This window comes from Aulonocara sp. 'chitande type north' Nkhata Bay, linkage group LG5 (assembly GCF_057382095.1).
Source record: "Aulonocara sp. 'chitande type north' Nkhata Bay isolate Kocher_YH1m ecotype deep benthic linkage group LG5, A_spYH_male_GT1.1, whole genome shotgun sequence".
Taxonomy (NCBI): Eukaryota; Metazoa; Chordata; class Actinopteri; order Cichliformes; family Cichlidae; genus Aulonocara; species Aulonocara sp. 'chitande type north' Nkhata Bay.
Genome location: NC_141348.1, coordinates 36,719,086 through 36,742,930, shown reverse-complemented (window position 1 = coordinate 36,742,930; position 23,845 = coordinate 36,719,086). Strand labels below are relative to the sequence as shown.

At 41.2% G+C, this 23,845-nt stretch overlaps 2 protein-coding genes across 2 annotated transcripts in view; one reads left to right on the top strand and one right to left on the bottom strand.

Moving 5' to 3' along the window:
- Positions 1-5,342, top strand: part of pacsin1b (protein kinase C and casein kinase substrate in neurons 1b) — a 36,201-nt gene extending 30,859 nt beyond the window's left edge. The window contains exons 6-10 of the mRNA XM_086293319.1: positions 521-696; positions 784-904; positions 1,193-1,311; positions 1,409-1,605; positions 1,765-5,342. Coding sequence (XP_086149445.1) covers positions 521-696; positions 784-904; positions 1,193-1,311; positions 1,409-1,605; positions 1,765-1,874 — 723 coding nt within the window. The 3' untranslated portion in view covers positions 1,875-5,342. The remainder of the gene's footprint in view (positions 1-520; positions 697-783; positions 905-1,192; positions 1,312-1,408; positions 1,606-1,764) is intronic.
- A 9,040-nt stretch (positions 5,343-14,382) lies between these two features.
- Positions 14,383-23,608, bottom strand: spdef (SAM pointed domain containing ets transcription factor). The gene is made up of 6 exons (XM_086294303.1): positions 23,279-23,608; positions 17,709-18,161; positions 16,813-17,010; positions 16,571-16,618; positions 16,173-16,307; positions 14,383-15,363 (listed from the first exon to the last, which is right to left on the bottom strand). Exons 2-6 carry the CDS (start codon positions 18,151-18,153, stop codon positions 15,185-15,187), a joined length of 1,005 nt encoding a protein of 334 aa, XP_086150429.1. The 5' UTR covers positions 18,154-18,161; positions 23,279-23,608; the 3' UTR covers positions 14,383-15,184.
- Positions 23,609-23,845: the final 237 nt, after the last annotated feature.

The window sequence follows — 23,845 nt, the reverse complement described above, 5'->3', positions numbered from 1 at the left end:
ACGTTGCTAAATGTGCTTCAGAAGTGACTGAGGACAGGAAAATATAATAAAACAAGCAGATAATAGACACAGATAAGCAATTTAACCTAAAACCAAAACATTGCAGAGAGTGTGATACGATATGATAAAATTAACAACAATTAAAAAGCAGGCAAGTTGAAACCACAGGCTGCATGTTGGATAAATGGAGAAATGGATGGATGGATTTTTAGTAAAACTAAAAAGTAAAAATTAAGAGGCATAAATACTTGAATCAAGAAATAAGAATAAAAGTACAAATTAGATCAAATAAAAACAGTACATGAAATAAGGTGATGAGGTAAGTTTAAACATTTTAACACTTCCAGCTGCTCTCAGGTCATCTGGCAGTCTGATGCCATGGTTCAGCGGTGCCAAGGGTACTTTGCAACGATTAGCATATTAATGCCAGAGGTTTATACATGGAAGCATGAGACCGTGAAGAGCTTTGCTTCTGGAATGATTCTTTAATCATGTAATGTCCGTGTGTGTTGCAACACAGGCTAAGGAGAAGTATGAGAAGGCTCTGGATGAGCTGAGTAAATGCACCCCTTCATACATGGAGAACATGGAGCAGGTGTTCGACCAGTGCCAGCAGTTTGAAGAGAAGAGGCTGAGTTTCCTCAGGGAGGTGCTGCTGGATGTCAAACGCCACCTCAACCTCACAGAGAACCAAAGGTCTGACATGACTGAAAGTGTTACGATAACAAGACAGCAATCATGTAAACATTACCCATTCACCAAATCCCCACTCTCTGTTCACAGTTATGCTACAGTGTACAGAGAGCTTGAACGCACCATCACATCAGCCAGCCCACAAGAAGATCTGAAGTGGTTCAGCAACGCTCACGGCCCCGGCATGCACATGAACTGGCCACAGTTTGAGGTAATTAAACACTAGAACAGGCTGCACGTGTGCAGGTGGACCATTACAGAGAAATAACGATTTATAAAGCAGTACCGGTATATGGATGAAGCAGGGTGTTAAATATTTATTACATATTAGAAAAAACAATACTATATATAGTTATGTTTATATTCAGCATATCCCTGAATATATATGAGATTGTATAATAAAAAAAGATGTATATGATTAATATGAAATCCAACTCTAAATCTATTACATCCAAATCTAAACCGTTTTTCCATCTTTTTCTGTTTTGTTTTTTTGCAGGAATACAACCCAGACCTTGTCCATAACATCTCTAAGAAAGAAAAGTCAAAGAAAGGAAATGATGTAGTCATGCTAACTCATGTTACAACAGCAGGAGACCACGCTGTAGACCGAGGAAGGTAACAGCTTACCAGTTATCAGTGCTTTAATGCATATCCTAATCCACATCATCCTCTGAGTGCCTTTTGTGTTGTTTGTGAAAAAAATTTCTTTCAGTGTAAGCAGCTACGATAAAAACCAGCCGTACACAGCCTCCACAGAGTGGTCAGATGAGGACCAGACAGCCCCGAACTCAGGCAACGACACCAACGGAGGGATGAACCCCTTCGATGAAGATGTGGGCACAGGTGTGAGAGTGAGAGCGCTGTATGACTATGATGGCCAAGAGCAGGACGAGCTCAGCTTCAGAGTTGGTGAGTGAGACAAAATGGTTAATGTTATGAAAACCACTGGAAAAGCTTTTGAGGATCCTGCGTGACGCCGCAAGTTTTTATTTTATCTGAGATCAGCAGTGTTTATGTAATTTTATTGCACTTTGGCGTTGTTTCTCAGACTCTCTTCCTCTGTTAAAGGTGATGAGCTGACGAAACTGGAGGATGAGGATGATCAGGGCTGGTGTAAAGGTCGCCTGGACAACGGCAAGCTCGGTCTTTACCCAGCCAATTACGTGGAGACAATTTAGAAGTTCCAGCTGAGGACGTTTCCTCATCAAACCCAGACTGAACCGTCCGGTCATAACTGCACATTGCCAGAGACCTGAAATCAAATCAAAGCCTTCTCTTCCTGTCAGGCACAGTGAGCTGTCTTCATCTCTGCACTCATGGTGGAGAAGACTGACAGCTCAATCTGTTCAGGATCACTTCACCTCCAGATACTGCAACTGAAGCAAAATATTATTGTGTCTTTCGTGTGTAGCTGTGTTTGACACCGGTTGTGACGCTAACACGCCATACAAGATGTTCTCTCATTGTATTATTGATGTGGTAACGTCAGCTGTGCCTGGATAGCGAGAATGAGCTGTGCGTTGCGCATTTCATGTGTATATTTTTTTAACAGTTGGGATGCTTGTACAGTTTTTTTCCTCACTGAGTACAGTGTTTTCATTCTCAGTATTTACACATTTAGCCTTTGAGGAATAATTTGACATTTTGGGAAATGCGCATGTTCGCTTTCGTCCTGACTGACAAGATGAGAAGATTTATGCTGCTTGAATGTGAGTCTGAAAACAGCTCGTTGTTCAAACTCAAAAAAGATAGGTATATCTTTTGGCTAAAATCTCAGCAAATTAGATATATAGTTATGTTACAGTCACACTAGGGAAAGCAGTGGTTTAAGCCTCCCAAAAGGTTTTGCGACTGCAGTGAACTTGTGATCTTGTCGCCTTTGAAGTGGTTGTTTTAAAGACCAGATTCAGATTGATTGCAACATTGTTGCAGTGTGGCTGGATTTATTAATTAGATGATAGTTATTTGTAAAATTCACTAAACTTTCTCAGAGTGACTGCAGTCAGTCTGAGTCTGACTGTGAAGTCAGGTTGCCTCCACCATTCAACCTGTGCAGTCTACATGCAATCGAAAGTGGCCAGCTACTGGAGTTGGCGGCGTTGCATACAACCAGTTGGTCACTGTACTTTCAGTTGGTTTCTGACACCTGAAAAATGAAATGCAACCACCAGGCAACCACTGCTTTTTCCTAGTGAAAAGTAGGTTGCTGTCCTGTTTTTACTCTAGTGTGACTGAACCCTTGGCAACTGTCAGCAATTGCAACCACTCTGTCAACCTTTGCCCCTTTACTCCACAAATACTCTCTTCTCTGGTGGAAGTTAGTTCTTCCAAATTGCATCTTTTTAAGTTGGAACAAAGTGAAGGCTACAAACATAAAGTGTTCATCTCAGCTTAGTGCTTTTTAACAACATACTAATGGCTGTTTCAGTGGTTACTGCTCTCCTGGAATTAACACTAGCTACCTTGGTTAGCAGGTTAACCTGTTGCTTACCTATAAAAACCTGAGAAAAACTAGAATCCAGTCTTCTTCGACAGGCTATTAGTGCACTTAACCACATAGTGAGCCATGTTCAACAGATAATTTCATTAAATGCTCCAAAAGGCACCAAGAGATGCCACCTAACAAACAGCTGGATAGTATGAATTTAAGCCCTTATATGATTTAAAGGCTTGAGCAATATAGAAGCAGTGGCTTCATATTTCACCCGTGAAAGTTTACAATGGTTTAACACACAGCTTATACATGCAATACGTCCAGTTCCTCAAACCACAGACAAAAAAAGTAAAAGCTACTTTCGGCTGGCTTGTCACAAGGGGTCGCCACAGCAGGCTGCTCTGTAAGCATGATTTGGCAGATTTTACGCAACCTCGAAGAGGATTTGTTTCTCTGGCTGGAATCAAACCAGCTGCAATAGCACAAGAGGTTATTTAGAGGTTTTGAGTTAATGTAGAATACAAACACGAGAGATGTGTCAATCTTCTCATCTTACTGTTTGCAAGAAAGCGAGAAGCATATTTTCCCAGAATGCTGAACTGATTCTTTAATGCCTTGACTTGTTTTCGTGCCCCACTCTGCAGCATGTCTCTGAATTAGCATTTTGAAACCAGATAAAAGACTGCTCCCCATCAGTACAAAAACACACACGCACACCACAGCCACTCTAAGCCGAGCTTGTCTTTGAAATGGAAATATGTGCTCTACCAGACACTGCGAGGATTGTTTACATTAACCTCCGCTGTCCCGCCCTTCAACAGCAGTGTGTCTGTTTAAGACTTTTACCTTCCACCAAGTTTCTCTTCATCTACGTGTGTTAATAACGTCAACAGCACGAGCTAAAACCTGTCTGGAGATATAAAGCTGCAGCTGTTTTGTGCGGAGATTTGAGTGAATGTGAGTGTTTTGGCATTATCAGCTCCGTGATTAGGTGCATGCTGATGCTCTCACACACTGCTTGCTCATCTTGTCTAAACTGAAGCAGTGCATGGCCTTTATGAGTTTCCACCAAATTATCAACTGAATTTTGATTAAATTAATACTCCTAGGCTGTGGGCATTATTAGCACCTGTGCAGACTGTATTCAGTTTTGTGTCTTTCTGTTTAAATATTTTGAATTCAGAGTGTGTGTGTGGCCCCGCGATACGTGGTTTTGATTGCTTTACTACTGGTGAAGACTGCTCTCTTGTCAGTGAGGAAGGCAGGTGTTCTTTTACTGATGCAGCTAGAGAAAGCTCCAATGTGAAAAGCGGAAAGAGGATCCGTCTCTGAAATATTGATGAGACAGTCGCCTTTTCTGCTGCATGAACTAAATTCATTTCCACGGGATCCAGAAGGGAAATGTCTCTTGTTGTCGTATTAATGCCTCTGTGTACTATTTTTTTAAGCGTTGCCTCTGTTAACACTGGATTCAGAGTGAAATATGTACTGCCTTACCAAAATCTACCATCTTGCCACTCCAAAAACTCTCAGCCGCCGCCTTCAATGAAGTGAAAGAGAGCTCATCACCAGAGAATCTGACTCCAGCTTATGAAGATCACTTTACACCAACATGACACACAGACGCTCTTTGACTGATTGAAGATTATATAAATTTAAACACTACAGCATCTTTACTGTCTCAATGTATCTTTATATTTGAAGCTGAATGGGACTATTTACAAGTTTAATGAAAAGGAAAAAGGAAAAGCTACAGATGCAGCATCCACTGTGAAACTCCTGAAGGATGGGAAAGCATATTTTAAAACGCTCAAGCACCTCCAACTCCTCTTTTTGTCTCTCTGTTTAGTGCTCATGCTGCGAATTAGAGGGCTTTCTTGATTTTTTCTTTTTTCATTTAGCATAGTGCTGTAATTTTCCAACTGTAGTGCCTGTTCAAGCAAAAATAAAAGATGTCATCGGAAAACTGAGGCACACACAGAGTCTGAGTCAAAGATTAATCGCAAAGGTTAGATTCATCGCCGGACCAAAACAAGTGATGCTGCACATAAACATGGATATTATGGTGCAATTTGATATGAATGAGAAAGCGGAAATACCCTGCAGGGAAAGGTCCAGCATTCAAAGTGACGTGGCATTATAGAGAGGTATAAAGGTTAAATTGTCTAGTGTGCAGAAAAATGGCCTCTGTTAGCATAAAGAGATTGATTACTGTGAATGTGGAAATTAAAGTTTAGCCACTTTGAACAAAAATTATATGTTGGTGTTAAAGCGTCATGTTTTTATACTCTATCTGGCTGTCAGATGAATTAAGGGGAGGACAAAATTACAGGTTGGCTTCACAACAATTATTTGTTTTGGGAGATGCTCAAACCATTTATGATCAGTCATCACAAATACTTTATTTTCGTGGCATGCAGTGTACCTGGGTATTGTTGCCGACCACGTCAAACCCTTTGTGACCACAGTGTGGTCAGCTGTGATGAACAAAGTGGGATTCTTAGTTTTCTGCTTTTGCATTGTTGACACACGGTAATAAAAAAAAATCCAAACCAAAAGGGGAAAAAAATCTAAATATCTTTAATGAGAGGGGCTCGTTTATAAACCGCAACTAGTAGTGTATTTAATAATGATTTTCATCATTTAATATGATTTCACAAAAAATCTGCAGCCTGCCACAAGAGGGCAGCATAACCCAAGACTCACTAAAGATGTTCCAACAAATAGTCATAGAACATATATTCTAATTTTCATATACCCAACAAAAGCAGCAGTGAAAAAAACAAAAAGTAAAACAGCACTTCCAAGCCAAGTGATTCATGATGTAGAGGAAAGTAGTTGTTTGTCGCTTGTTTATTCTGCAATCACTTATACAGCACTTTCTAGTCTTACTGACAACATTATGCTCCAAGCCATATTTGGCCTTTTCATATATATTCATGCAGCACTTTTGTCTGTGTTATTAAACTCTTCATCCACCTTGCATTAAACCTATGGCCAAGTCCGAATCACCAGTTAACCTAAAGTAATCTATATCACTGTGGGGAGAGCTCGGAGTGCCCAGAGGAAATCAATGCAGACTCCACACAGAAGGGACAGGAGATGAGAACATTCAAACACAGAGCCCTCTTAATGTCAGGCAAAGGTGCTAACCACTGCGCCGAAGTCAGTTCGCTGATGGAGCTACTGATCAAATTTGTGGTTATGCTTTTTCACATTACAGTTGTCACATGACTTACAGGGAAATTCAGCAATGGAAAAAAACCTGCTACAAAACTAGTCTCTGTCTTTTGTGGTTGGGTGGCTGTTTCTAAACAGACAACAGCACATCTTATTGGTAGTCCTAACACCTACCAAACACTGATATGTTTTGCTATAGGTTTATCTTGTATTTGATCTTATATCTTGTCAGAAGGGTTAAAAAAAAAATACTGTAATTTTCTAAAGCTTTACATTACCTATCTGTCACTTCAGCATGGTGAAGATGACTAAAGTAATCACAGATATCACACAGTCATAGCTTTTGACTGAAAGGATGACATCGTAATTCCACTTAAGCCTTTTAAAACATGTGTCCCTATGTGTCAAACTACCCAGAGGGAAACATGGATCAAGAGGCTCATGAGCCTATCCCAATGTGTATACAACACGTTGGGATAGGCTCACCTCTTATTCATCAAAAGAACCGCTTTTCATCTACAACAGTAAACTGGTCCGCATAGCTCCGGGCCACCTCGTTTTGGCAGATGTTCTCCCTCTGACTCGCTGCAAGATTGAGTGCAATTGTGAAATCTCTCAAAACCTGTTGGACTTCTCGAGAACACAGTTTGAGGTGGGAAAAGTTAACATGACACTAAGGACATGAACCGGAAAAGAATATACATAAAAAGTAATTAGATGATAAGTATACCTCACCCCTGACGTCGTTGCCCACCTCTCAATTTTAAATACACTTAGTCATTGAGGGTTAGCAGGAGGGACTATGCGCTTACCTGCTGCTCCTTGGCAGGTAGCTCCATGCCCTCCTGGGTTTTAATTGCACCTTAGAACACATATGCATCAACACTACAATGAGCGGGTGGAGGGAGGTTTGGAGTCTTCTCCCACCCCCATTCTCTGCGGCCTGCTGGAGCGGGGGGGCTAGTAGGAGGAGTTGGCCGTCCGACTGCGGTCTGGGGTGTGGGGCCTCCCTGCTGCTGCGGAGTCGGGGTGGTCTGCCTCTCCCCACCGCAGGGAAAAGGGTAACACCACCTGGGTCTGGGTGCAATTCCCCCCTCCAGGGGCAAGGGTACCTAGACCCGGTTTGTAGAGTACGCTTGGGGAGTGTGATTGTGTGTACAGCGTCTCTTTATGTCTGTCTCCACGTTGGTTGAGTGTGGAGTGAGTGCATATGAGAGCATGAGGGTGGGAATGGATGTTTGTGTCTGTGTGTGCCTGTATGTCTGTGTCTATATGTCAGGTTGGGTATCAGGCGCCACCTCTCTGGGGACACCTCAGGCCCTCCAAGGTTTGGAGGCCTATCTCCACCCACCACCACTTCCCCTGCCGGTGGCGGACTCCCTCAGGTGTCGGTGTGTTGGTGGTTCTTTGTGTCTGGGGGTGGGCGTCCGGGTACACACCGGCTCACTCCTTGGCGGCCGCTTGTCGGGGCCTGGGGCCTGGGGCTCGCTCGGGCCCCTTTGGAGGTGGGGTGCCCCCAGCCTCTCGGCCTAGGGCTCGGTCACTCAGGCGCAGCTGGGGGCCGGCGGAGCTCACGGGCGCGTCACTGCAACTCCCCCTGACTTCTGCTCCGCGGCTGCTGGGCGAGCCCTCATCTGGGACTCTCCTCAGCTCTTACTGGGACAGTGGCGCGGCTGCCCCTCTGTTGGTCTTCCATGGTCTCTTGTGTTCTGGGGGCCTCTGGATGTCTGGAGTTTTGATCTCCTCCATACCCGCTTCACACCCTGGAGGACGGGGCTGTGGCCCCCCCACACTCCCTAGCAGATCATTACATGGAGAAACCTTTGGAATGCAAGCATGCTGATCCACACAGGTATGCACACATGGGTATTCACAGACGCGGACTAAAGCTTTCTTGGCTGCTGCCTCAAAGCACACTGTGCGCTGTCTATCTTGCGTGCTGCACAATATCGTTTATTACTTAGTAAATACTGATATCTATGACTAGCTAGTTTATTGTGATGGTGCTTTGTTTTCTCTATTATTATGTTGCTCTTTGTTGTTTGCTGTCTCCTCTGTTTGTTTTTGTTTGTTTGTTTGTTTGTTTTTTCTCCATACAGGTGACCCAGGAGTTTTTTTTTTTTTTTTTTTTTTTTTTTTTTCTCTCTCTTCCCCCCCCTTCTCACCGTCTCTTCTCCCCTTTGGTTTTCTTTCTTTCTCTCCCCCTCTCTCTCTCATTCATTCCCCCTGTCCTATTTATTAAAAAAAAAAAAAAAAAAAAAAAAAAAAAAAAAATGACAAAGGATGAACTGAAGCTCTGCCATCACGTAATGTCGCATACTGCTGTTTCTGATGTCATTTAGAAAAAAAAAAAAAAAAAAAAAAAAAAAAAAAAAACAGATATCACACAGTCATAGCTTTTGACTGAAAGGATGACATCGTAATTCCACTTAAGCCTTTTAAAACATGTGTCCCTATGTGTCAAACTACCCAGAGGGAAACATGGATCAAGAGGCTCATGAGCCTATCCCAACGTGTATACAACACGTTGGGATAGGCTCACCTCTTATTCATCAAAAGAACCGCTTTTCATCTACAACAGTAAACTGGTCCGCATAGCTCCGGGCCACCTCGTTTTGGCAGATGTTCTCCCTCTGACTCGCTGCAAGATTGAGTGCAATTGTGAAATCTCTCAAAACCTGTTGGACTTCTCGAGAGCACAGTTGGAGGTGGGAAAAGTTAACATGACACTAAGGACATGAACCGGAAAAGAATATACATAAAAAGTAATTAGATGATAAGAGTTGAGCCTTTTAGGAACATCACAAAGCTGATTTTACATTCACTTCATTTACTTAGACACAGCAAACAGATCCAGTCAACAACAAAAAAAAGGTTTGAACAAAGAGTTCTGATCCCACAGATGTTTGCTTAGACCAGATCTTCCCAAAGTGTGGGGCCCGCCCCCTAAGGGGGGCGCAGAGTCATTGCGGGGGGCATGAAAAGGGAAAAAACAACGCTTGGACACTGCTAGCACGGGGCGCCCACACAAACGCAAAGCAGGAGATGAAGCATCGCTGAATATGTTTCCAAACCAACTTCATTCTAAGCCAAAGACTAGAAAATATGGTGAAGCATATCTTCCCTTTGGCTTCACCTGCACAAGTGCCAAGGTAGGTCTCCCCTGCAGAATTGGTTTTCCCTGCAGGTGCTGGGCTCTTCAAATCACTGACAAACAGTATCCCACATTCTTGATTTTAGTTCACAAACACTTGTTGTAATAAATAAATACTCCTGACATTTTGGAAATATTAGCTCTTTATACAGTAAAGCATAGCTAGACTGGCCATCGGGCATACCGGGCATTTGCCCGGTGGGCCGCTGGCGATTTTTTGTTTTTATGGGCCGATGGATTTGGGTTTTTTTTAGGAAGGGTATATATAATAAAAGGTGTTGGATTGGCCAATTGGTCATGATCGACTCTGGGCTGGACCTATTACAGCCGAGGAGGCCGGATGCACCCTCCCCCTTGTTTAGCAATCACGTGATTTTCGCGCAAGGCATGCCGGGAACTCGTGGCAAAACAATCCAAGTACTGCATCAAATGCAAGAATTTGCAGCACCGCAAAACGTTCATTCTCCGGTTCCAATACCTTCTTTTTTTTTCTTTGCCGCACAAAAAAGGAATGTACAAAACAAAAGGAGAACAATGCTGGTCCGTACAAAGACAGACTCGACGAAAAGACAAAGAAAAGATACGAGGAAAAAATCAAAGGAGTGAAAGGGTCAGATCCTTACTAGCACACAGAGTGGACAAAAGACGTTAGCGTGCTGCCCAACTTTCACGGTTCTTGGAGTGAGCGCATACACTCATGAAGTTTAGTAACTTCAGGTCACTGCAACAAGCCCAGGTACAGTTTACCGACGGATGGGTACAGGACCTTGAAATGCACCGTGTAGAACGAAAGACCATCGTATGAACAAAGGTAAGTTTACCAGTCTCACATATCGTCGTCATAAATACACATCCGTTAACCGTTTATTAATAGGACCTTTGAGCTCAACCGTAATTAATTAGTAGTGGAAATAATTTCTGGTAGCATTACAGAAATGTAGCAGTAACAATAATATTGTATGTTGTAATCGCACTGGACAATTAGTGATACAAAACAACTTTTTTATCCTGTGAATAAAAATATATGTTTTTGTCAGTGTACCATGGTAATAACAGAAGCGAAACGTAATATTGTGTCAGGACAATTTACTATTTATGTACAATAAATAAAGGAGCATAGCGTGACAATTTCTGTTCAGCGCCAGACTTGCTTGTAACCTATATCACCAATTATGTTAAGAAAAATGACGTATTAACTACTACAAAACTCTGACCTTTGTGGGAATGCTTGGAGCAGACTAACATGTGAGCTGGAGTGTTCTGAGACGTTATATTTGGTATATCCAGGCCATCCGTCGGCTCTTACTTCGGAAACATGGCTTAAAAAATTTCTCTTCAACGACGTAATCGGATAAAAAAACAAAACGATCTCTTTACCCGTCGGCTTCCCGTGGCTGTCATGCGACCGGCTATTGCAGTTAATAATACAACAGCGTCTTGCCATTTTTTGGGTTTCTTTTTAGTACCTCTTGCCACAAGTTCCCAGAATCCTTTGCGGTTTTACCCCTGAATGACGTCACATATTCAATCTTTATCCTGGTGGGCCGTCTCTAGTCAAAATGCCCGGGCCGATTTTTTGTCCCAGTTCCAGCCTTGCAGTAAAGTTACAGTGGGATACAAATAATATCAGGCTGATCCTGCCAGGATTTGTTCCCTCGGTTCAAATCACGGACAAACAGTATCCCACAGTTGTTAGTGTTTTTAAACCCATTTTGCACAGAGAGGCATTTTTTGAAAAATGTATTGATAACAATGTTGAATATTATTACACAGGGAAAAAACAACTACATGTAAAATAATTACACCATGACGCCTCTGCCTTTCTAAATAGAGGGACAGTAACTGCGTGTAAATGTAAGCGTGTAAAACCTGAAGATAGAGACAAAATACTGTTAATCTGACTATCTGCCATTCTGCAATTCCTCTCATGTAAACAATAACGTGGCGCACAGCGTGATGTGGAAAAAGGCACCTTTAACATTGTGTGATGAACTCTGTATTCCTCTCCACACATAAACCCCCAAAAGGAGTTTTAAAAAAATCTCAGTTTTCGGTGATTCCAAACGCCGTTTACGTGTGGACGAAACAGCTGCGTTTTCAAAATCACCCGTGTACGTGGGGACGCAGCGTAAAAGACTTAGTAGTTTATTTTATTACTACCTGCAGATTACTTGTATTTGCTTAATTGTTTATTAAATGTTTGAGGTGTGAAATAAGCCGCAATGGAGCAAAATATGGGTGTGTGTGGTTAGAGGATGTGTTTGTGCGTGCGCGCGGGGGGGGGGAATATTTTTCTTGTAAAACAAAGGGGGGCCCAGCAAAAAACGTTTGGGAACTAGATGTGTTAAACTGGTGTGAAAGAGCTAAATCAGAGTACATGGAACTAACATAAACTTCAAGTAATGTTCACATGAACATAGTTGTGTGGTGGAGCAGCTTTTAGTCTCCTGTGAATTTGTATCAGACAGATGTGATGTGTGCCCTCTAGAGAGTTTACAGGTATGTGTGTGCTAACACAACGCAGAGGAGGAGAGACATCAAGAATGATGTCAGAGCAGATATCGTTGCTGTCGATCAATTTGGGAGGGCTTGTAAGGCCGTTTCAAAACAATTTGTTCTTTTTTCTACAGTAAAAAATTGCTTTCGGCTGCTCATCGAGTCACAAGGGGTCATCGTGGTATGTAGCTCCAAATATTTGATTTGGTAGATTTTGACACGGTTCCTGGTGCAACCCCCCCCACCCCTCCCCCAGCCACCCAGGGATTTGTATCCCCTCCCACTGAATGAAAAAGAAATCAAATCAAATTCAAGTCTGAAAAGTGAAGTCATCAAAGGGCGAGTTCTTTGGTTGACCTTAATAAAAAAAAACTAAAAAAACCCAAAACCTTTTCTCGTAACAATCTGGGTTCAGTCACTAGTTTCACATCCTGCTGAATAAAATATGAAATTTATCTTGCAATGCCCGATCATTCTCAGAGTCAGTGAGGAGGATAATCAAGGATATGCTTATTGGGTAAAGGCCTACCAAAGCTGATGACTAATACAGAAGCTGCCTGTAAATAAACGGTATGTCATTACTGCTTCTTATTTAGGCGATATTGCACTTTCAGAAAAACACAATATTGGCAACAGGAATGTCATTGATCACCACATGCAAGCACATTTGCATAGGTTATGTGTGCAAAATGAATCATCTGTGTTATGACATATGGACATTGTGTCTCTGGGGGTTTGAACATCATTGAAAGGTTCTGGCAGAGACCAAGTATGAAATCGTATGGGGGAGTTGCTTGGCCTTTTTAGTGTTCTACTAGTGTTTTACTTAAGTGTAAATTAATTATTTATGTCTGGTGTTGGTGACAGCTTTCATTATAGTTTATAATATAAGACATTTTTACATCGCTTTTGTGAAAAAAGGAAACATGATACAAGCAAAGTGAGACTCATTAGCAGGTGTTTCCCAATTAGTGATTGTTGCTGGTGGAAACCACGAGAGCTGTGTAAATGTAATGCCTGGCAAATTCATTTGTAGATTAAACAAAAGCAGGCCTGCACCATATCTGCTGCCATGGGCCTAGCCTTGGTTTTTATCAACCATTTGGCCAGTCATCACACATCTATGTTCTGGTAAAGAAAACTCAGAAAAATTACACATTGTTTTTTTAAGTGCTCTAAGGAAGGCTAAGTTCATGTGCTACATTCTTGTTCCCTCAGGAGCAACAGAAAGCATCTGGCATGAGCAGGGTGACCCGGTGTCCTATTGTATTGCACATTTTGTTTTTCTCTCTTGGCTCTAGTTTAATTTGTTCCTGTTTGCAAAGTCAACATGTGAGTCACAAGGCACCTTTGGCTCAAAACACTGCCAATCTGTGGAAGAGCAGTTAACTGTTTTTACAGTTATTGGGACATAAAAGGGGAGAGAGTGGTGTAAGAATACAAGAAAAACAAAAAACAGCTGCATCAATCCATGCGCAGCTTTAGCTCAAGCCGCATCTTGTCCTTCACAAATGTATTCTTTGTGCCACATTAGTTTGTAGAGATCGGCTTCCCAGGACCGTTTTGAAGGTTAGGTTTTTGTGCAGATCCCAATGGACCCTATAAAGAAATACTCGCCACAGCCACCATCTTTTCACCCTGCTGCCGTCCGCAACAACAGAACAAACCGCTACTAAAACTCCAGTGAGATTATGTGAGATTATTAAACTCTGTGTCCAGACTTTATGGCAAGAATGACATGCTAAACTTTTGAAATTTTCATTTCAAAAGTTTACCTACAGTTTTGTTGTCATGGTGCAGTTGAATTATTTTTTATCTTGACTTTTTTGATTGTTTAACAGGTGCAGCAGTAAGTTGACACTGAGATCGTGACATCGTTTGACAATTGAGCATTTAAAAACAAAAGTTAACCCGTGACTCGCAGCGGTTTCTAGTGGTTGCCTGGGACCTCTCTGTGTTTCATTTGCATGTTCGCCCTGTACTTGCCTAACTTTATAAGTAAAAAAAACCCAACTTATTAAAAGTGCATCATGGGTTATCATAATAGAACCAGCAAAATGTTCATTCAGCTTATTTTTCACTTCATATTTTTGCCCTGCTAGTCTAGGTCTCAGCTAAAGAGGCTCTGTGTTTGAGGATATACTACTGAGTTAACTGGTGATCCTAACTTGGCTGCAGGTGTGAATGAGTATGACTAGTTGGTGACAGACTGGCAACCTGTCCAGGGTGTTCTCTGATCCTATGACAGCTGGGAGCTCCAGCCCTCTGCCATCCAAAGTTGCATAAACAACTAATAAAACAGAATGGAGAAAAAAAAGAGTTTTAATAATTTATCCCGTGTTTCAAGTTGCCAACTAGTGCAATCACTGAAAAAAATCATTTCATATTCCAGGAATGATCAATTTGTGCAACATGTCACGTCAATTCTCAGGTAAAACTTTATTTTTATTGCATATTTTGTCTCCATTTGTATATGATTATTCATTTCAAGTCTTTTTGGTTTATTAAATTTTGAAAACTTTGGGTTTCAAAGACTCACAGCATTAATTGCAGTATACGGCTGTGTAAATGGACCAGGCAGGGTAAACTATATAAAGGTATTCGAAGAGGAATGCATCACACTTCAGAAGTTATACATTAGAAAACAAACATATATACAAGGGTCCCTATTACACTTCCACAGCAGGATTTGAGGCAATTCCTAAAAAGAGGAAGTCCATTTCTCAGGTGCTTCAAGATGAGATAAGAAGAGTTTCCTGTTCAGACAAAGCCAGTGCAGCTGTAGACGCTTTTACCGAAGAGCCATCAGTTGGAATGCTTTGATTTGAGCTCAAGATATTTGGAAATCACAATAGGGAAACATAAACAGGCAGATCATGCAAATAATAAGGCAGTTCATGTACTGTTTTTCTGTTTTGCTTTGTCTTTGTTTTTTTATTCTGTTCTCTTTTTAATTTTGCAGCAGGAAAAAGCCTCAACAGCTACACTGTTTTTGTCTCTTCCTGGCTGGCTTTGCACAGATAAGACTGCAGCAGCTGCCAGCTGTTACTTCAGTGTTGGCAGTCAGGTGTGTACCATCGGGGTAATTCAGTGCACATGTTCCATGTCACCTTTTTGTCTCAGGAATTAGGTGTTCAGGTGCATGGTGACACAATTTGTCTTTGTAATTTTCCGAGTTCCCATCTCATCATCCTCTGTCTTCTCCTCCCACTTTGCTTGCAGTCTCATACTGGGTGAACAAACTGGTAGACCAGTCTCTGAGACACGTCGGGCTTGCGGATGATGCCTTTCTTGTAGTACTGACGTATGGAACGGCTCAGCTTGTCGTAGTTCATTGCAGGTCGATTCTTTCGTTGTCCCCATAGTCTCGCCACGTGAGCAGAGTCTTCGATTTTGAAAATACCTGGTGGAAATCAAAAGCAGTTATTACCACACAACACAACACGTGCAAAACAGTGGATGATTACACTTTATGTGCACACATAAAAAGTCCGCCACTTGGACTCATATTTCATTTGGCATGCTTTTTGCCTTTCAGGCATTAACAAACCCAATAAGCGAAACCCTGACATACATCCGGCATTCATTCCATTGCGGTTTCACTTTAAATACGTTTTAACGGTATATTCTTATTGTGTGTGGCTGATTTTTATTGTGTAGTGTTTGTACCAATTTGTACCATTGCACTACAGGGTGTGAAAAAAAGGAGGGAGGCGCGCACACTCTTAGGTTCTGATTTAAATCTGCCTTAAAATAAGAACAGTGAATGAAATAACTATATTTGTTCTATTTACTAATTTTGCATACACATGGCCCCTTTATATAGTGTTGTCCTACAATTATTACTTTTAAATTGTAATAATGCAAATTTATTGAAAAACTTTACTCTCATTCAAAATTTCCTGTTTGTTTTTTGATTTTTTAAAATTAATGTGTCATGATTTTGGAGCTTCAAAGCAGTATGATGAGCCCATAAAACAGTAGATGAACTAATAAGAGATAAAAGCAGTTGCGACAAAAATTGAAATGTAAAAAAAATACATTTTGTTTTAAGCTGAAGAATAAAAGAAGAAATCACTTAAATTGTAATAGCACAATGTCATACACATTCTTCTGCTTTTATTTAAAAACACCAGGTAAATTAAGTTTTATTCATGTGCTCAAGGACTAAATAGAGCAAATAAAGAATAACTGAAATGAAAATGAAAGTACCCTTTTCTTTATTGAGCCAGCGAATGCAACGTCCATAGTTGTGGGGTTTGAGCAGGAGCTCTCTGAGAAACTGCCACAGATGAATAGGTTGACCTGAGCAAGATGAATCTGCCTCAGACCAAAGCTCCTCACTGCCTGCACAGCAAAACAAAACCATTCAGTCCTTAGGGTCATTGTGCATTGTTTCAATGAAAAAGCTCTGTACCGTGAGGGACCAAAAGATCAAGGAGCCCTTTAATCAGGACACTGAAAATACACAATGCAAAAGCCTGATTTTTCACTGAAATTCTGCAGCATATAGTTATTGGCGTCTATGTAAAATACAGTGTTAAAATTATACTGTGCGTTGGATTTTTTGTGTGAATGCATGACAGCTAATGCAAACATAAGAATCTTACCTGTAGTTTTAGTGTCTCCAATGGAAAACCGCTCTTTCATCCATGCAGCTGGAAAGTAAACAGATGCAGAAGTTCAAGCTAAGAAAAGGCTAGAACTTCAAATAATCCCACCCAAACACACATGAACGCAGTAATAAAATTTGCACCCGCTCAAAAGTTCACAGCAGCCAAATATCCGATAATAAAATCATCACAGGGGGTGCAGCAGGTTGCACATGTTGAACATGTTAAATAAATATTACCTGACTTCCATATGTCCAGGTGTGCGTGCAGCGTGTCTCCACACTGCGGGGAACGCTGGTGAAACTCCTCCTCGCTCATGGCGCACAGATCCTTTCCCGTCAGCTCCTGGAAGGCCTTTCCCGCATGGGGCAATCTGTAGAGATGTTCAGTCCAGAGCAGCCACTTCTGGACATTCCCAGTGTTCCACTCTATCGGATCTGCAGGCGGAAATAGATATGAAATCAGTGAGAAAACTTCCAGCTGCCAATGCAATAAATGACCTTATCTTGGACCATTTCTTTAGTGACACTAATGTCATATGGATCAAGATAAGTCATTTATATATCAATATTGTTTTCACCTTTACCCTGTCTGTATTTTGTTTGCCTTTGACTCATAATAAATCTGCTGAAACCACAAGATAATCAAGCTTTTATGCCACAACAGTTTTAATCAGTAGAACAGACGATTGGGGATTGCATAGGTTTATAACAGCTAGAAGCCATACAATACATGAAAAACGCTTCCTCTGTTTGCTTTATGAGCAGGAGAGGCCTCGCCCTTAAGACTGTGTACACGTCTACTGGCAGGCAAGAACCATCACTATTACAATCCAGGAGTACCTTTGCAAAGGTCAGGATTAAACAGATCCTGGAGCAGGCAAACACAGCTTTGCGTCAGTAAGGATATGATTTAGGAGTTCTGTCATCTTGTGTCCACACAAATATGTGTTGATTTTGCGAGTAAGATCCAGTAGCTTAAGTATCTGAATCAATACTTCTATATTTGCAAATACAGAGAAACACTTCAGCATTTTGGGGGAGATGAAATATGTTTTGTTTAAGGTCAGTTTCTTTGTCAGCTATACGCTGTAATACACTCGCCACAGCTGCAGGTGTGCTGGAAAGCAGCCTACCTGGGGTGATGTTGAGCAGTTTGCAGGCTGTTTCAATGTCCTTCAGTACTTCTCCCACAACCATGCTCTGCACCTGCTCCAGGGATCGCTCCTCCTCCTGCCCCTCCAGGCCAGGAGAGATCCCCTGTTCCTGGCTATCAATGACCGGGCACTGCTCCGGTTCCTCCCGGGGTTCTACGCGGTTCATGGGTAAAGCCAGTGCTGAAGAGGCCTCTGAAACTTTCACCAGCCAAGTAGCATCTTCTGTGAGGAGCATGTCGAAGCAGGAGAGGTAGACGCCTGGCATGCCCCGCTCCAGGGCTTCCACATTTGGTTTGGTTTCCTCCATCTCCCAGGGGTCTTCGCAGCCTCTGCTTTGCTCCAGGATGGAGAGGGAGTCCTCTGTCATCCCAATCCGAGACCCATACGATGTGGTTTCTGGTACGCTGCCCACTGGGTTTGACATAACTGGTCCTGAGAGAGAGAGAGAGAAAAAGAAACACAAAAAGCCACATTAAACTTCTATCCTGTGAACTGCAAATGAAGTGAGACGTGATTTAAAAGTTTGTAACTATTCGGCGCAGCATAAAATCTGAAAGATCTCTCTGTCACATAAGCCCATGGTAACAGGTGTGCATGCCACTTAAATCTGCAGCAGACATTAGTTCATTTTAAGTAATTTAATCAAAAAAATATGCAAAAAAAATCACGATTTAAGTCATGGTTACCTTTTCAAACAGTTCCTCTCCTTTGTTTCTCAAGATACTAAAATGACAGCTGCTTTAGTTTTGCAATGATCTCCATCAGAGTTGTGCATGAATGTGCAGAGAACCGAGGTTAGACTGTGCTGGTGTAGGCTCTATAAGAAGCTCTATAAGTCTAATGGAGATACTGACCCTCAAAACAGTTAAAACACACACAGCGCTGACAGGCGTGGGGCAAAATGGATCTGACTGAGTCTTATTTGAGGGTCACTGGCCCAGAATGATTCGTTTCATGGGGGTAGGTGACTTGTATTGAGACCCGAAACAGCTCTGCTGTCTGCCCGGGCTTTCAAGGTGCCGTCTCTGCAGCCCTCTGTCTCCACTGTCAGCTGGAGATTTTAATCAAATCGAAGTTAGATAATGTGGAGAGAAGAGCGTGCATAAAATCTGCCCAGCCAAAATGTCTGTTTTATGAAGAGCAGGCTTTATGAAAACAGCCCTTTAATAGGAGGTGGCCTTTAAAAGTGTACACCTATGAAGGTTTGTAAGCTGTAGCACAAGTGTAATCTTGATTATGACACCCATAATGCTTACCTGCCACAGCTGGTAAATGGGAGGACATAGCAGCAGGTTATCAGCAGCTGTGGCTGATGCCACAGTAAAGGAAGTAAACTCCCACAGAGTACATGTTCAGGGAGAGTCACCATGTAAATTGTCAAAGTGCAAACAATTAAAGTCTCGTAAAATTTGCAAAAGTGATATATGGCATCCACCGAGTCAAAACCAACAATAAGGGTAACTTTGAAATAAACCACAAAGACATGAGAGCTCTCGAAAGAAAAAGAATCCATTAGTTTGCAAAGCTTTAACAAACGTGAATTTCTCAGCCGTGCTGCACTGACCATGGTCTTATCTGTTTTGTTGTTTATGCTGTTTGTACCTTTGATTTTTTTTCCTGCTCTTGTTCTTGTTAAAATGCTTTTACTTGGCATTATCAGTTCTCTTATTTTAAATAGATTTTTGTTGTTCCGTGTAAGGTTTTCCCAGTTTAACCTGTCGTCATTTTATCACCACACACACACAATACGAGCTCAGAAACTATTCTCTCCTTCCATTATCAAAATAAACCAACTCAGTGGAGAATTATTGTCTGTTATGTGGGATTTCAGATTACACACTACCTGAAGCTGCTGTATGAACAGGTCTCCTATTGAGGTCAGGCGCATCAGCCTGCAATAGGAAAACCTGGATTGCGTGGCTATATTCACCTAAAAAGAAATGTAAAATCTGAACAAGCTAAAACTGTATTTCCACTATTGCCAAACACAACTAAATGAAATTTCAACTGCAAAAAGAAAACAAAACCCCCTTCTAGCTCTTGGACCTCAGCATGCCATTGATAAATAGCCTCCACAGTCTTCCTTTTATCTCTAAACTTCTCGTAAATATCACCCACAATGCCTTTTACTCCATCAGTCTGTCAGATTAAAAGCCACTGGTATCCAAGCCTGCTGCTGTGTGTCAACTCTGCTCTGTAACAGCTTGCGCTAAGCCCATTAGCAAAGCAAATTTAGCCATATTACCTTCTTCCAAAAGGAAGCGGGGACACCAGAGAAAGACACAAACACCCACCCCTGCAGAGAGGGATTAAGGCCCTGACTGATCTCTAAATGAGTTTGGTCAAGATGCTGATATTCATTTCAGGAGCATTAGTTTGCTCCATTTACTCAGCAAAGTCAGCCTTGGAATCAGAAGGAATGGGACTCCATCCATGCTGGCGCCCTCCCTGGGAACCATATTTTTTCCACCTGCTTGGTCTTATTTAACATAAATACGATGATTATGTGAGGTGAAGTTTGTATCACTGTCTTAAGTTTTGTATGGTTATAGCTGCGCAAAGAGATTTTTGTTTTTTTTATCCAAATTGCCCTATTTTTATGTGGAAAAATTCTTTTCCTAAAATGAAAGTGGTGAAATTTCCAAACCAGTGGAGCCAATCTAGCTAAATATTAACCTGCGAGCCAATTCAGCATTGTTGAACAGTTTTGTGAAAGAAGACAGGTAAGTGTTTAATTTATAGTTAATGAGTAGTGATTAAAACAACTCTAAATGTCCGGTCTTGTTTAACTTGGATGAATCCATTCAAGCACCAAAAAAAAGAGAAAAGGTCAGCGATTAGATCTGATGCCATCTATCAAGGCATAATCAAAACACACTGAGTGTTATGCTGGTAGCGTTTCAGTCTGGTATTAAAGAAGCGTATACAGCCAAGAGTGACTGTTTGCCATGTGACACCCCCCCCCCCCCTTTTTTTTTTTTCCCTGTTCCTCATGGGAAATTTGGTCCTGCTCATGAAGTCATTGTTCAGAGAAAAACTGAAGGAATTTCATCTTCTTCTTACTTAATATGACTGTTGCTCTGAAAGAAACGCCTGCTGGTTGGAAGAGGAGATTTAGATCTGCAGATTGCTCCCTTAGGGGATTTTTTATTGCAGCAGTGACATGTGCAGGTGCTCTGTTCACGTTATAAATTAGCTTCAGTTTATGTGCTTATTTTATGAAATGCAATAAAGGTTTATTTCGCGTACTTGTACTTACATTGCCTTATAATACTGATCCCATTAAACTCTATTTTTAACAAATTTTTCCAACCACCAACACTGCTAGGGGATGTATGGTGGATCATATCTGCTGTTAGTCAGGTGTGCAGGCATTAAGCCAATATCAAAGGAAAATGGCTTTGATGTTGGTCTAAATTAATCTTGACAAAGAGTCTACTTAGAGCTAATTATGCTGGTAATAAACCTCATTTAATTGGGGTTGGACCTAAAGATTGGAAAACTTGAAAATGGGATAAAAAAATAAACCTGTCACTGTTCTAGCAAAGACAGATATAAGGGCAGCCGTTACGTGGCCTCGGGCGTTTTCTTGAGCGCTGGGTTTAAATTGTAAATCATCACAAGATTAAAGAAAGAAAAAAAAACCCAAACAAGCAAAAAAAACAACAGTTTTTTAAATTTTAAACACAAGGATGACCCTTTTCATCAGCTGCCTTACAAAGTGTGATGATATATGTTATTTGAGACACAATTCACAACTCATAACTTTATCAGATCATAGCACACACTGGCAAACAGGCACTCTGGTTAACCTTTAAATGCTAGAAATAAAAATTAAAAACAAAACAAACAAAGAAAAAAATACAGAATCTATCGGACAATTTCGCACTTGACCCAACATAACTGAAATCCTGCAAGTCTGAGGGAAATGGGCTGTGAAGCCACTGAAGAGAAAAACATGTAAGAAGGAACAAGGAACAAATCTCTATGTATAACAGGGCATATGTAGAGGATTTGGTTGAACCATCAACTTGTTTTTTCTAGATGCAACTAGATGCAACTAGTTCATATTTGCATATGACCAGTTCATGGAAACATGAATCTTTTACTTTTTGTTTATTTAATGTAATTTTTAAACTTGTGTGGGTTTGAAACTTATTGCAAATCTGAAATAGCTGTCAGCAAACTGTCAGCGTGCTTCTTTAGAAGAGAATCCCGGATCATTTTCAGTCTCCCGAGCGATCAGAGGCAGCAGATTGTTCATGAGAAGTCAAGTCTCACCCTCCTCAATGGAAGTGAAAAAGGAGCTAGGGTTTGTTCACTCTTTACACAATCATCACTGTTACCTTTCACGTGTACTGATTGCAAAGCTATGAAATTGTGTGCCATTATTTCTGTGTTTATATGATATGATATCTGTTTCAAAGCTTTAAAAACACTTTTGACTTCAGACCTGGTCCGACAACCAGGAAAGAACTACTATTTGATTGTGTAAAAACCTGCCCCAGTATTTCACACCAAACCTCCTGAATCAAGTAACCAAGTATTGCATGAAATTATCAGGAGATGTGGTTTATATATTTTGATAAAGGGAGAATAGCAAATTTTGGGGGGGAATAGAAAGGTCTTTTCTGTTTTTCTTACCCCACTGTTTGTACAATGTTATTACGTGTGATTATCTGTGCTATCTTGTTATCTGTGCCATGAATTAAAAAGAGATGTTAAGATTTATATAGATTCTACATTTAAACTGTGGCTTTAAACAGAGACAAAAATAATTTCATACACTTCTATACTAACAAGGTCACAAGGCCTCTGAGAAATAATCGATTAGCTTGGCATGAAAAGGAATATAAATGCACCTGTACCCTTGGAAGAAACAGAGCAGACAATCCTTCTGTTATTCCTCTTTGGAATTTCTCTTCTTTCTGTCTCAGGTAGTTGCAGTCGTATTTGATTTCCACCTTTGAGTAAAACCACAGTGAAATCCCCCGTCTCATCCCGCAGTGACAGCAGAAAGAAATCTGTTGGGTTTTTTGTGTTTGTTTCAAAGTCAGTCTATTGCTGTGGTTTATGGCATCTAACTGACAACAGCATTTTATCTGACCAGATTTTGCATATTTCCTTTCTGAATGGAAACTTTCAGATTTGCATGAGATTTATGAAAGAAGAAGAACAGGTCTCAGTCTCTTTTTTCCTTTTATATTTGACTGGGTATTTATTTATTTGCTTAATCTAACCTGCAGTTGGTTCAGGAATGTTTGAATGTTTCTTTTTAATATTTTTACTCTTAACTTTCATATTATGAACAGGGAATGTATTTAATAATTAAACCTTTCCCTTTAATAACTGTTGCTTTTTAACAGAGTCAAAATCTCTGGACTTCACTAATTAGGTTACACGACCTGTTCAAGACTACTAAGAAAACTATAGACACACACACATATATATCTCAGATATACAGCTTATGTCCTATAAATAATGGGCCTATAATAAGATTGTGCTACAGAAACATCCAAGACCCTGTTTAACAGAGAGCAACGTCTTACCCCAGCAATGATGCTCTGATGTTCTTGAGTCAATGACTTGACTGGATGCTGGCAGATGCAGTGTTGTTTCCAGCCAGTGGCCGGTTGCTGCCTGAAGGTGAGGCGCAACAGGCAGCGGGCAACCGTCAGTCGGCTTCTTGCTGGTGACTGTCACTGAGCCCCAAACCCAGGTCTCCTCAAATCTTCTCAGGCTTTTTTGTTTGTTTGGTTGGTTGGTTTTTGGTTTTGGCAGAATTATACTTAACCTGAAAGTCACAGACTAAAACACAACTGCACACTTAGTTCAAGTGGAAGCACCTGCTACGGGTGTGTTCAAAGTGAAGCCAAGAGGACTAGTGGCTGGGTGAGTGAGTGCAAAGGAATTCCACCTCCATTGACTGCAATTTATATTTATAAGGCAGCCATGTTTACTTATGCAGACAACTCTCTCTCTCTCTCTCGCTCTCCCTCTCTCTCTCTCTCTCTCTCTGTGTGTGTGTGTGTGTGTGTGTGTGTGTGTGTGTGTGTGTGTGTGTGTCTTTGCTGATTAGCTCAGACCTCCTCAAACACTGCAAGCCAACCTTAGTG

Bases quoted from the DNA above. Each gene is read 5' to 3' on its own strand.
- spdef (XM_086294303.1), bottom strand. From the start codon at position 18,153: ATGTCAAACCCAGTGGGCAGCGTACCAGAAACCACATCGTATGGGTCT. The intron at 16,619-16,812 runs GTAATATTTATT...TTTACTTTCCAG, and splicing joins CCTGGACATATGGAAGTCAG to CTGCATGGATGAAAGAGCGG. The intron at 16,308-16,570 runs GTAAGATTCTTA...TTTGCTGTGCAG, and splicing joins TGGAGACACTAAAACTACAG to GCAGTGAGGAGCTTTGGTCT.